This window comes from Octopus bimaculoides, chromosome 5 (assembly GCF_001194135.2).
Source record: "Octopus bimaculoides isolate UCB-OBI-ISO-001 chromosome 5, ASM119413v2, whole genome shotgun sequence".
NCBI lineage: Eukaryota > Metazoa > Mollusca > Cephalopoda > Octopoda > Octopodidae > Octopus > Octopus bimaculoides.
Genome location: NC_068985.1, coordinates 30961396 through 30975070, shown reverse-complemented (window position 1 = coordinate 30975070; position 13675 = coordinate 30961396). Strand labels below are relative to the sequence as shown.

The window sequence follows — 13675 nt, the reverse complement described above, 5'->3', positions numbered from 1 at the left end:
TTAGCAGATCTTACTTTCATTTTCTCTAACTTTTACTCTCTCTATCTCTATATGTTACTATTATCTTTCTCTCTTTTTTTATTCTCTTGCTGTGTATCTTTCTCAATTCAGCATCATCAGCACCAATGTCCTCATTACTGCCCCTGCCACCACCACTATCATAACCAAATAGTCTTTACTATTTGAGTTACTTCTCTTAGTGGGGAGTAAATATATTATTGTATTAATGGATAAGTGAAGCAAACAAATCAATTCCTTTTATAAATTTTTTTTAACAATCAAACACAAGTGAATAACAAAGCAGTTTATTTTTGGATTTCAACATATATAACTGTTTCTTTCAGAAAACCAAAATAGACAGTATTTAAGATGATTTGGCTATTAACAGAAACATTTTTCAATTAAGAAAATATGAATTAAAATCAAGAGAAATAACACTTTTAACTCCTCGCAAAATATATTGTTCTAATTTCAAAAGATATCTAGTGGAAACTGATACAAAATACTATTCATGCAGGAAGAATACATTTCTTATGTTTTATCTATATAATTCTTGAAAATGAAAGGTTGCATAGAACTACTTTTGCTATAGTTGAAAAGAAAAATGGCTTAAACTTAAAGTACATAGTAGAGATGGTAGAATGAAGGTTCTAGATTGTTTTGTAAGAGCAAACTTGAAGATTACTCCTGTTTGTAGGTTTATTAGATAGATAGATAGATTGAATTTAATGTAACAAAAATATATCAAATCTAAAGATATGAAAGAAAAGGAGAAAATAACCAAACATATACAAATAATTTTTATTCCTTTCCACTTTTCAGAAAAGCAAACATTTTATATATGGACAAAATAATAAAATTACAAAACCAGGTATGACCACAAGTTAAAAATAAGTAGTTTATGTATGCAGATGTGTTCATATATATGAGTGCACTTATGAATGGAGGAAAGGACAAAATAAAATATTCAATTTGCGAAGATATTTTGTTAATTACGATAAAATTGAAATTGAAAATTTTATTGTACTAATACTAAATTCAGTTAGATTTCCTGCTACATAGTTTTATTTAGGTTGAAAAAATTTCTTGAATGAATTTATTAGAACAGGCCATTATAATTCAAGGGAGATAAATCTGATGAATAGATATCAAATTGAAAACTGGTCTCTATTGCATAAAATTTTGATACAAAAGGATAAGTTAGTTGGAATTTATAATAGATTATCATTCAGAACTGTTTACGTTGCAACCATAGGCATACAATGTAGCATGATAAAAGATGCAAAATTATTATTATTATTAAAAGTACACACTTTCCTAAAGTATTTAATTTCAGAGAGAAAAAGGAAATGCAACATAAAATCCATAATCCAATCAGAGTAAGTAGAATGTGAAAGATTATTTAGAATAACTTCACTGTATTCAGATTTATCAACATAGTCACGCATTTATAGGGGATGATGTAGAAGATTGCGTATTAGAGACATGCTTCAGGTTTACTTATAACAACACAAAAACTGCTAAATGTCTTTAAAATGTAGAAAAGGATATGCAAAATTTACTTCAGTAAAACAGGGAAGGATGATATCAATGTGAGGTAGGAAAGTCCTCTTGCTGTTCCTCTCAACAGTTTGTAATGTTCTAGTGATACCTGCTATCTCTACAGGTCAATAACAACAAGTAAAAGAAATCCATTTTGCTATATACTTGGTAAATGTGGCATGCCTGGGAACCTACTTAGTTTAGTATTACCACCAGATCCATGAGTGCCTTGAGTGGAGTTCAGTGTATTGTGAGCACTTGAACCAAACTGTCCTCTCCTCTCTGCTGTCCACTTATTTTCATACCTACTGTTTCCCTGTAGGCTGGATGTTGGCAACATCAATCTCAACAGTCAGAGAACGTGATGGACTTTGCCTTACCACCCCTGGTCATGAGGCTACATAAGAAATCCTTATATAAGAAAGACAGAGAGAAAAGAGACTGGGAAATTTTTCGAATATCTACCAGCATAAGTCTATCTGCTTCCTTATTGGGAAGGTTAATTATTTAGAACCAAAATTCAGAATATTTTGAAAAAAAAAAGGTACGGGCACTTTTTCAATAAATGCTTACAAATCTATTGTTCAAGGAAATATTTTGTGAATAGGAAATATCTGTTTCAACTGTCAGGAATGTAAAGAAAAGATAGTCAAATATACAAGCTCCAAAATAAATCTTGAAAAGATGATGATGAGGATGATAGTGATGATCAGATAGTTGGAGACACTTAAGATTCATCATGACCCTTGTTCTTCAGTAAAAAATGAAATACACAAATTTAACGGAGAAGACAAAATATTATTATTAGCAATGGTAGGAATAATAAATGAAGCCTGACAAATACTACACACAAATATTCTCAATTAAAATAGATACAGACATACACAAAGAAAATAAATCTAAATAAAAAAGCACTTAAATGTATGGTGGTATGTGTAATACTAGATATATCTGAAAGCAATTGAATACATGTGAGTTAATATATGACATATGTATGTATCTATGTGTGTAATTTTTGTAGATATAGATGCCAATGTATATTTGATTCTATTTTACCCTTTTCTTCCAAGTGTATAATGAGAGTTTATTATAAATGTATTTACTATAAATGCATGATTAACAAGTTTTTTTCTTTCTTTATAAATGTCCTAAACAAAAAAAAATCAATAATTTTACATTTGTTATATATCTCAGAAGCTAGGTTTGGAAGAGAATGTCTTGCAAGCCTTGATCCTGGAGAAAATGACAGAAGTGCAAAATTGAAAATATTATAATACAACACAAAAATAATGCAAAAAGCAATTAATTAAAATTATATTTTACCACAGTGACATCGATTGGGTGGGATTTTATGATGAAGTGGCTAACTTAGGGAATGATGAAACTATTTTATAAACAGCAAAGATGAGGCTTGTTAGTTTGCTCAGGAGAGCAAAAAAAATTCATAAAGATACAAAGCCTAAGACTTATAGGAATGGAATTATAAGACATATTGATGTTTATATCTATTGGAAGGACACACAACAATGAAAAATCTGTCACAGACTTCTCTGGTTGAGAGCACATCAATATTGTATTGTATTCTAGAGAGTGTAGGTATAAAGAACATTTGTGTGTGTAATTTTTCCAGCTTGGTATAAATTAAATGTCTTTGTTCTATAACCTGAAGCATTATAAAAAAGACTGTCACCAACTTGTTAATTTAAGAAAAAAAAATCTAATCACTTCATAAAATACTTTTAAAGAAATGTTAGTTATACAATAAGCAATTCTACTTGTTCATTCATTGTAAATATATTTAATAGATGAGATTCACTTTCAAAAAGTGTGTGTGTTATAATTTGTTTAGCTGAAAGAGATTCATTCTCATTTGAAAATGCTTGCGATAAAGGGAAATCTATTGATAGTATGTACACATATACTCACATATACACATGTACACACAGAGTCTTGAACAAATTCTTACTATGAAGTAGCAATGTTTTATTTTAGTATTTCTTTTAAAAGTAAAATGCATTTAAGACTTGAAATTTAAAAACCCTGGCAAGATAAAAGAACGGTGAGAAAAACTAATAGTAGGATTGTGTCTATCTCCTGTTAAACTAGCTTCTGAAAAATGAGGAGTAGTGAAAACAGGAATAGGAATTAATACATTTGGACCAAGCTAAGTCATCAGACACTAACATATGTAAATAGAAACAACTGTTGATTTCTTACATACATACTAATCACATAATTATTTGTAAAACAGGGGAAACAAGGTTCTGAGAAGCTGATGCTTTTTCCCAAAGGCATTAACAACTTACAACAAAATGAAATAGCTACAACCGGGAATTAAAACTGGATGGCAAACTCAGCTCACCGAGAAATAATGTCTGATTCGTAACAGTTTATGTTTGGCATTTGAAGAATTTTCATCAAGAACAGAACACTGGGAATGATACAACACTCCCAAGTATCGTAGGATATTAGATAAATTTTGGTAGGAATGGGTAGATGGATGAAACAAATCAGTATATTCACAAAAGAAATATATTACTTCCATAAAATAAAGATCTTGTATGGAATATACTTACTTTAGAGAATTTTCAAAGGGAAAGTAAATTTATTTTTTGTGTATGTAGTTTATGTGTTAATAATTATTTAGCTATAAATGTGTTTGTATGTATGTTGTTTTGTTTATTTTGTGTGTGTGTATATATATACATATTAAGTATGTATTGATATGTATTTATCTATGAGAGAGAAAGAGAGAGTGGTATGTATATACATGTGTGGTTTAAAGGTTCTCATTTCATTCCTCTCTCTTTTCGATATGTTAATCAATATTTTGACAAACTACGAAGTGAATACGGTGTCAAACATAAGCAGTTAAAATAAACATGAACTACTATACAGTATAAATGAAAATAAAGATTAAAATATTAAAAAGTAATATATGCTAAATTGTAAAAAAAAAAAACCACATTGTTTTTTTAGGAATGGGGGCTGTGGAGATTTTACTGAAGGGAAACAAAATGAAATATCTTTATGTAGAGTTAAAGCTAAATATATGAAAAGTTTGTTTTTTTTAGAATATTTATAATTTTTGAGTGAAGATTTCATCTCCATGCATAGGAGCCAAAAAAAAAAATTTCAAGAACATGTTAAAATTTGTCACAAAATATATAAATGGAAGGTAATTTTACATTGTTATTTTTTATTCTTTCATTTTTCTCCAGTTTCTATTCAGTTTGTTCCCCCATGTAATAATAATAATAATAATAATAATAATAATAATAATAATAATAATAATAATAATAATAATAATGATGATGATTTCTGATTTAGGCACAAGGCCACCAATTTTGAGGGATGGGGTTGTCGATTCCATCAATCCCAGTGCTTGACTGGTACTTTATTTTATCAACTCCAGAGAGGTGAAAAGCAAAGTTGGCCTTAATGGGATGTGAACTCAGAATGTAGAGCTGGAAGAAACACCACAAGGCATTTCTTAATGATGCTCTAACATCTCTGCCAATCCAAAAATAAAAAGGAATGTGTAATAGGAATGTATAACAACAGTCGAATGATCTCAGTGAAGTTTAGCAGCATGTTAAATAGCTGTTAATTAAGAATTCTGATGTTTGTAGGATGGCATGTATAGATGTATGGTGAGTGTGTGTGCTTGTGTGTAAGGGAAAAGTGGAACTGATCTATTTAAAAGCCAGTAAACATATTGACCAAGAGGGAGTCTTTTTTAGCTGCAGGAAGGGAGCAAGCCCAAGTCAAGTGGACAACAATATCACATAGGAAATACACTCAGAATTATGGCCAACTCCAGTGAGTGTAAAATGTATATCTGTGTGAATACATGTGTAAGTGTGTGTTTGTTTATAACTGATGGATGTATGTATGCCTGCTTGTAATTGCATATATATATATATATGTGTGTGTGTATGTGGATAGCCAATTCTAATATACTGTTATTGTTGCTCAGTAAATGTGTTCTGCAGACATTCTAAGTAAGTCTGCCAGTGGCAGCAGATTGTTACCATGGCTATTCTGCTCCATTCTATAGCCATTCTATGCTATCACTAACGGTTCATCATCAGAAAATCCAGTTATCATTGGAGAATCTTCATCTTCTCCTGAAAAGAAAGAAAAAACAGTAATATTATATGGTAATGAAATACAGGGATTAAATGAGAAGGATGTGTAAAAGTTGGGAAGAAATGAGGTGAACATGTTCCACAGGATGTCAGCAGTGCATGAACAATGGAATTCAAAAGAGAAGACTGAGCTGGTACAGACATCTGATGCATATGGAGGATGATATGGAAGGTGCCTAGAGATTCAAGTGGAAGAAACCAGCTATATAGGAAGACATAGGAAGAAGAGGCAAAAGCTGATCTCAGGAAGCTGAACACAGAAAAATGATAAAAGAACACAAGAGGGATGTGCTGGAAAAAACGTGTTCAACACATGCTAGTATGGATGTGAAAATAATATGTGTGTATTGATCTCTACCACAGACACAAGGTCACATACATTTTGAGAGATGTATAGCTGATTGTATCGATCCCAGTATTTGAGAGGTAGTAATTTTACCTTGTGCATATTCTTAGTGCAAGTTGTGAAGAGTGAAGTTTGATTTTAAGTTATTTTTTCAAAGCTATAATGGAAGTGACAAAGGAGCATATTTGGCACGTCTTGCTTTATGAGTTCAATAAAGGCAACAACACAATGGAAAGTGTGAGGAATATCAATGCAGTCTATGGGGATTGGACAATAAGCATAAGCCAGTGACAATGGTGGTTCCAGAAATTCTGAGCTGGAAACTACAACTTAGAAGACAAGCCTCATTCTGGAAGATCTGTAGAGCTTGACGAGGTGTCTTGCGAACCCTGGTGGAAAAAATCCAATCGTAATTGTTGAGGAACTAGCAGAGAAGCTTGGATTTGGTTCTTCGATCATTCGTTGACACCTGTGTGTCATCAAAAAAGTGAGCAAATTGGGTCAGTAGGTTCCTCACAAACTTTCTGAGTCTAATCACTTGCAGAGAGTGAATGTGTGCACTTCTTTGCTGTCATGTCTCACAAATGAACCTGAATAGTGACTGGTGATGATGACCATCTTTGGTTTCAAGATGAAAGGTGTTCTTCCATCAGGATAGTGTTCAGCCACATACAATGAGGATGATATTCCAAAGGCTGGAGCAGTTTGAATGGGAAACAATGCCCCATCCACCATATCCACCATATTTTCCGGACATTGCTCGATCTGATTATCATTTATTTTGCAGTCTTCAAAATCACTTGGATGGAGAAAATATGAATTCTGTAGACAAGGTCAGAACAATACTGAAGGAGTATTTTTCGTCACGGACAAGTGAATTTTGGAAGAGGGACCTTGCAAGTCTACCAGATAGATTGAAGAGCATTGTAGAAAATGAAAGAGAGTATATTTTAGATTAAAAAAGAACTTTATCTTCATTTTGAAAAATAAAAAGTATAAAAAAACCGCATTAGTTAAGGGATGACCCAATATTTTCTTTGCACTTTTCTGTATGACAAAGTAAAGCAAACATAATGTATGACAAAGTAAAAAATGTATGACAAAGTAAAGCAAACATAAAATTTAAGGGGGAAAAAAACGAAACTTACCAAGATATTCTGCAGAATTAAAGGTTGTTCGTTCTGATCGAGGATCATAATGACTACTAGCATAGGCAAGGAAGCTGCGTTGGAGGCGTTTATGTCGCACAAAGAGAACAAGGAGAATACTGCCTAAGATGACTAAGATGAGAGTCACAACACTGATGGGTACAACGATGGCAACAAGATTGACACTTGAGGCCTTCACAGTCACTGCAAAAAAAAAAAAACAAAGGAAAGAAAGAGTTGTGTAATTTAGTTTCCTTTTCAATGTAATTATGTTTTCTGTAAAATATATTAAGTCATTCTGAACAGAAAGGGAGTTCTTAAGAGAAGGATGCTGAGATTTGGAGCAGCAGGTTTTGGGGTTCAAAGGATGTTGGAAATGGTGGAAGATTAAGAAAAAAAACAAAGAAACAAACATAATAATAAGCCTTAATTAACAATGTGTCTTGAACTGAATTCAGCCCTCTGCAGGCACAACTAAACTTTATAGGTGCAGGCATGGCTATATGGTTAAGATTCTTTCAGTTTCTGACTATTAAATCCATTCACTTTGGTTGACCAAGTGCAATTATAGAAGACATTTGCTTAAGAGGATACACAATGAGATTGAACTTAAAAACGTGTTTGAGAAGCAAACTTCTTAATCACATAGACCCATGCAAAAAAAAAAAAGAAAAAAAAAAAGAGGGGGCAGGGTTAGCAAAGCAGCATAGATTAATAAACAAATACTTGTAATACTAATTTCTCAAACACAACAACATAACACAAAAATACTTACAAGGAATGGCAAGGGAAGCTACACTACTAAATTTTCCATAGTAGCCGTCAATTTTATTCAGCCGCACTTTTAGTTGATACATGAATCCTTTAGCAAGTTTATTCAAACTGACTGATGTACTGTTGATAACACAGTACACCTGAAAATCTTTCTCACCTCCAACTTTGTAGACTACTTGATAGCCCTGTATCAGAAATGAATACAATACTGATTAAATGAATTGAATATTTTGAAGATGTAACAGAAATTATAAAGTTATACATGAGACATAAACAGATGTGGAGTTAATGGACTGAACCACAGATCATAGAGTCACAAGTTGAAGCCATATCTTGTATTTGCTACAATTACAGTACAAGCTTGCTCTGCTACAAGTTACAGATACTCTTTTATCACTCTAGCTGGCAGAAATGTAATGAATCAGTGACTGGCTCACTGGAAATGTCTAACTAATAGCACTATTGTTCAGAAATTATTATATAAATAAAAGACTAATATTTACAGTAGCATTTCCAGAAGAAATGCAAAATTGACTTCAGCAGGATAAAATCAGAAAAGAGAATTGTATCTTGACCAAAACTTCTTTTTGATATGCAAATAACAAGTTTATTTGAATTATGAAAGCTGATACATTATGAAAGATTTCTTTCCAACCTATTAACCTGTATATTGATACACAGATAAGGCAGAAAATTGGCAGATTTGCTAGAATAGTGGATAGAAAACCTTGTGGTATTTGTAGTGATTCTCTGTGCTCTGAGGTCTACATTGTCTTTTATTGTTTTGGATCAATAAAAAAGTACCAATTAAGGGAGTTGGATTGGCAAAATTGCTTGAGGGTTGGAAAAGATGCCTTGTGATATCTAATCTGGCTCTCTGTATTCTGACAGTAACACATGCAATGACACTGGCAAAAAAAGCCATATCAAGCAAAAGTTGGTCACCTTTCCCTTGAATAAACATAAGTGGGAAAAAAAGAGACTTGTATGCATGGATAACTGTCAGTTTTCTTAAAAAGAAAGCAAAAACAAAGCAAAAATAACACACTAGGCCTGCACATACATGTGCAGAAGAACAGACAACCTTGGTGGTTGGAGAGACTATATATATATGTATATATATATATATATATAAAATAAAGACATCAAAAAGTGGACTTAGTGATATTACTTTTAATACATTGTTTGCAATTGTTTCACTAATTCACACTTTGACCAATCTTGTGTCATGTTCATTGACATGCTACAGTTATTGATTTACTTCTATACACTGTGTGAATGGTCATTTACACAGTGCATAGAAATAAATCAATAATTGCTGACATGTTAATGAACATGACATAAGATTGGTCAAAGTGTGAATTGGTTGCAAACAATGTATCAAAAGTAATATCACTAACTCCATTCTTTGATGTTTTCATTGCATACATACATACATACATACATACATACATACATACGTACATACATACGTACATACGTACATACATACATACGTACATACATAGCAGCTTCAATTCTGGGATTTCCAGTTTTTTTTTTGTTGTTGTTGAACAGTGTGTGTACATTTGTATGTATATCTGTACAAACTTGCATGTACACACTTGTGTGTACATGCATGTTTTACTGTTTGGGTGTATTGACTCACCGTAAACAAATGTGATGGTATGTTGATTTTGTTCCATATCAATTTGTAATAATATTTATCCGGATCTTCATCGACCACCTTCACAGCATTGGGCTCAGAGTATTGTTCTGCAACAGAATAGTAACTATCAGAGACTGCTAATGCAAAATTAGCACAGGGAAACCTATTGAAACCTGGTATTCTGGCAAAGTTACAGAATAGGACCCATTAGAAACAAACAATATCATAGTAATCAATAATGTTTGATAAAACAAATATTCTTTAGAAAAGTGATAGAAATAATGTTAGTTAGTGAATCCTGTTAAGTTACACATGACTTGGGGAGAGAGAGAGAGAGAGAGAGAGAGAGAGAGAGAAAGAGAGAGAGAGAGAGAGAGAGTATGTGTGTGTACATATGTGAATGGGATATGAGTAGTTGATGTGGTGTCTGAAGAATTTCAAGTTAATGAATTGTGGCTATTTATTAGCGGATGTAAGTTCTACAAAGTAGTATTCCATGAAATGATCAACTATCTATAATGCTTGTTGCAGCGTTTAGAGGTGGGAATGAGGTAAGCAAGCACAATCAAGGTTGGAATACATCTAAAAAGTTCCAAAGAGTAGAATCTATTACAGAAGTAGTAGAAGTAGCAGTGAGATGTGCTTGGCTAAGAATAGATGACTTTCAGTATGGCAAAGTGTACCTGCCAGACATGCACATCTTCAATAGTTTCAAAATATCCTTCAATGATGGTATTATAACTTTCAGTACCAATCCACCTAACTCTATGATACAAAACCAATTTTTTTAAAGTATTCATATTTAATTTAAAACCTTCCCTCATAATTTTAAAGTAGAGCCTTTGCTTATGCTATAAAGACCAGTTTGATAATAAATTACTTATTTTACTCTCCTCATGCCTGATTACTTTCAAAATTAATTAAATATCACAGGCAAAGTATTACATTAGAAATCTGGATTCAAGAATCAAACTTGCAATTCTCTATCTTCAATACACAAATAGCATACAACTAAAATCATAGCATACTCTAAAATTCATACTTTACAATTCCTGATGATTTTCAATGTGTATTACACATATTTTACATAACAGAGTGCATTTACAGTGACCATCAAAGCTTTGAGTGCTGCATATGTCTAAGGAGGTGTGGTGTCTTGGTGTTTTCTTGTTACTAGTGGCAATTGAGATTTTCGTTTTATGGCATAAAAAGAGACAAGATCGTTATGAGCTAAATGTTTCAGCTCTTAGCAATTACTGAATCTCTACAAAGTGCAGGTAAGGTCCACAATGGAGTGTCACTCCCATGTCTTGAATGGTGCTGCTGCTGCACACACAAATATGAGAGGGTACTGAAAAGTTCCAGGCTTTTAGGGTATCACAAAAGGCCTAGTTGGAGGCTCAACCTTCCTAGTTCTTTTACAGGGCTTAGAAAAACTGAAGGACCACTGCAATAAGTGTGTGAATCTGAGAGGGAAATATGTTGAATAAAATCATAATTAACTGATCCTCCTGTATTTTCTTTTATCCAAAGCCAGGAACTTTTCGGTACCCCCTTGTAACTTAGATCATGTTCAGAGAAAGTCACCCAACTGATGGACATAAAATCACTCACAGGTGTGCTTCAGATTCTTGTGCACAAATGCGCCGTCTTCTCTCTCTGTGCCTTTTCTACCACTATTGCAATGATCTCTATTTGTTCATTTGTTGACTGATCTTATGCCACCTCCTCTCAGGCACTTCTACTCATCATCCATGTTATGTCCAACCACCAGGCCCTGCACTAATCACTATACCCAATCCTTTCTTCCTAGGACATCATACCACTGGAATCTGGTCTATAACAAAACATCAAGATCATCAATCTTGGAGAACCTGCAAAGGTCATGAGCAGTGCCTTTTGTCTGGACTTAGCAAATAAGGAAAAAATAAAAAAGAGAGGGCCTGAAAGGGCTATGGTTGCTCCTTCTTCCTTATATACACACACACACATATAATATATATATATATATATATATATATATATATATATATATATATATATATATATAGAGAGAGAGAGAGAGAGAGAGAGAGAAAGAGAGACTAATACTCCAAATATACCCCGTTTCACTCTGGGCTGGGGCCATGCTATGCTATTCTGTCATATGATGTTTATACAGAGTGCAATGTCTAGTTTGTTCATATCTGAGAGAAAACTTCAGTGGAAGTCTACGATCCTACAAATATCAATATGTTAATCAAAACTTTTACAAAAATCTTTCTGTCATCTTATAAAATAGAACTAGCCTACAATCCTTTGACATTTAGATCAAAATGCTATCCTGTCTCTTCTCTCTCTCTCTTTTTATATATATATATAAATATATTTATATTTATATAAGGGCATTACTATACAATAACGCCTCACGCCATAGAGAAATAGCGATGAACAGTCATCTATATGCTATGCTGGATACACGGTGTTCGTTTGGTATGTTGATTCACTGTTTATTTCTATTTTTCTTGACCATATTATACTGACGAGTAGAAGTTGTATAATACTACAATAACTACGAAATCATGATCTATAATTTAGTTCGTTTTTAAGGGGTTGGCTTTGAGAGTTGCATTTCCTCGCATTCGGTAAAAATGTGCTTTTTATAGTAGTCTGACCTTAGAGTCCCTCATAGCGTGAGGCGTTATTGTATAGTAATGCCCTTATATAAATATATATTTCGGGAATAAATGATGGATTTTTTCCCTTATGAGGTTTTTTCACGCTAGCTACTTGATAAATTCTTGTAAAAGAATTCATCCTATTATTGAATTTATATATATAAATATATATATATTTGTATTTGCGTAACATTCCGTTTTTGTATACATTCGCTGCTTTCTTCCAAGGAATCTAATGCTCTTAGCTTAGTTTTTCCTTGGGGCTGGCCAGATTGGAGCAATCTCGAGTATAACCAGCCAAAATTGCAAAGATAATCTAGAACTCGACTGAGAATAGAAAACTTGTCTTCTTTGTATCATCTGTCTGGATGTTTTGCGTTCTTGTCCCATTTTTGTATTTTTTATATATTAAAAAATATAGCGGCGTACGTACACTTTGGATCCCTCTCTCTGTATATATATGAATATATAATACTGATGGTAAAGTGTGATCATGCAGACATCATATATTTGTCATAGGTAATGGAATCAGAAGTAAGATATTGCCATAGTCATAGTTTGTAAAGGCTGGTCAATCAGTAAAAACACTTTTTAGTTTGGTGATATGTATATGTAAAATGCATTATTTGAACTAATCAGAATACAAGAGAAATGAGATAAAGAAAAGAAAACTGAACAGAAAAATAATACAACTTACCAACTTGCCATAAGACTGGTATTGAAAGACGAGACTGGCTAAGACCTATGGAAATATTATAAGTGGCACCACGTCTGAAGTTACAGATCTCAGTTGCAAGATATTTCTTGTCTGTAGGTGGCAGTGGTGACACTGAGTTAGAGCCATTGATATAGATGATGTATACCTGTATATCAAGTTAGTGACATTCAATAAGCATATTTCTTTAACATGCAGTAACAAAAAATATTTTCATTGAAGAAAAAAATAAAAAGAAAAAAGAAAAACAATGTATTGAAAATACCTGAAAATATATGTGTAATATGATTTAGTTTTAATTAAACTCAATTTCTGGTCATCATATTTTATTGTTGATAATGTGATCAGGTACACGACACTGCTTTTCCTCTTCCCAGGCTACAGGCCCACACCCCCAACACCCATACTATTAGGATTGGCACTCTCAACGTCGGCACGCTGAAAGGTAGATCTGGTGAAATTGTTGAGATGCTTGAACGGAGATGCGTAGATATGTGCTGCATCCAGGAAGTAAGATGGAGAGGAGGTTCTGCAAGGTTCCTCACAGGCAAAGAACACAGGTACAAGATTTTCTGGGCAGGGAACACTGACGGGGTCGGGGGCGTAGGAATACTTCTAGCGGAGAAATGGGTGGATAAGGTAATCGAGGTCGTTAGAGTAAGTGACAGAGTACTTAAGATCAGACTAGTGCTTC

The 13675-nt window shown here is 33.1% G+C and overlaps 1 protein-coding gene across 2 annotated transcripts in view; it reads right to left on the bottom strand.

The window, feature by feature from the left end:
• Positions 1-787: 787 nt before the first annotated feature.
• Positions 788-13675, bottom strand: part of LOC106867861 (sortilin-related receptor) — a 134489-nt gene continuing 121601 nt past the window's right edge. For both annotated transcript variants that reach the window (XM_014912904.2, XM_014912905.2), the window contains 5 exons: positions 12964-13129; positions 9610-9716; positions 7963-8146; positions 7188-7391; positions 788-5672 (listed from right to left, as the gene is read on the bottom strand). In XM_014912904.2, the coding sequence (XP_014768390.1) occupies positions 5608-5672; positions 7188-7391; positions 7963-8146; positions 9610-9716; positions 12964-13129 (726 nt within the window). In that variant the 3' untranslated portion in view covers positions 788-5607. The remainder of the gene's footprint in view (positions 5673-7187; positions 7392-7962; positions 8147-9609; positions 9717-12963; positions 13130-13675) is intronic.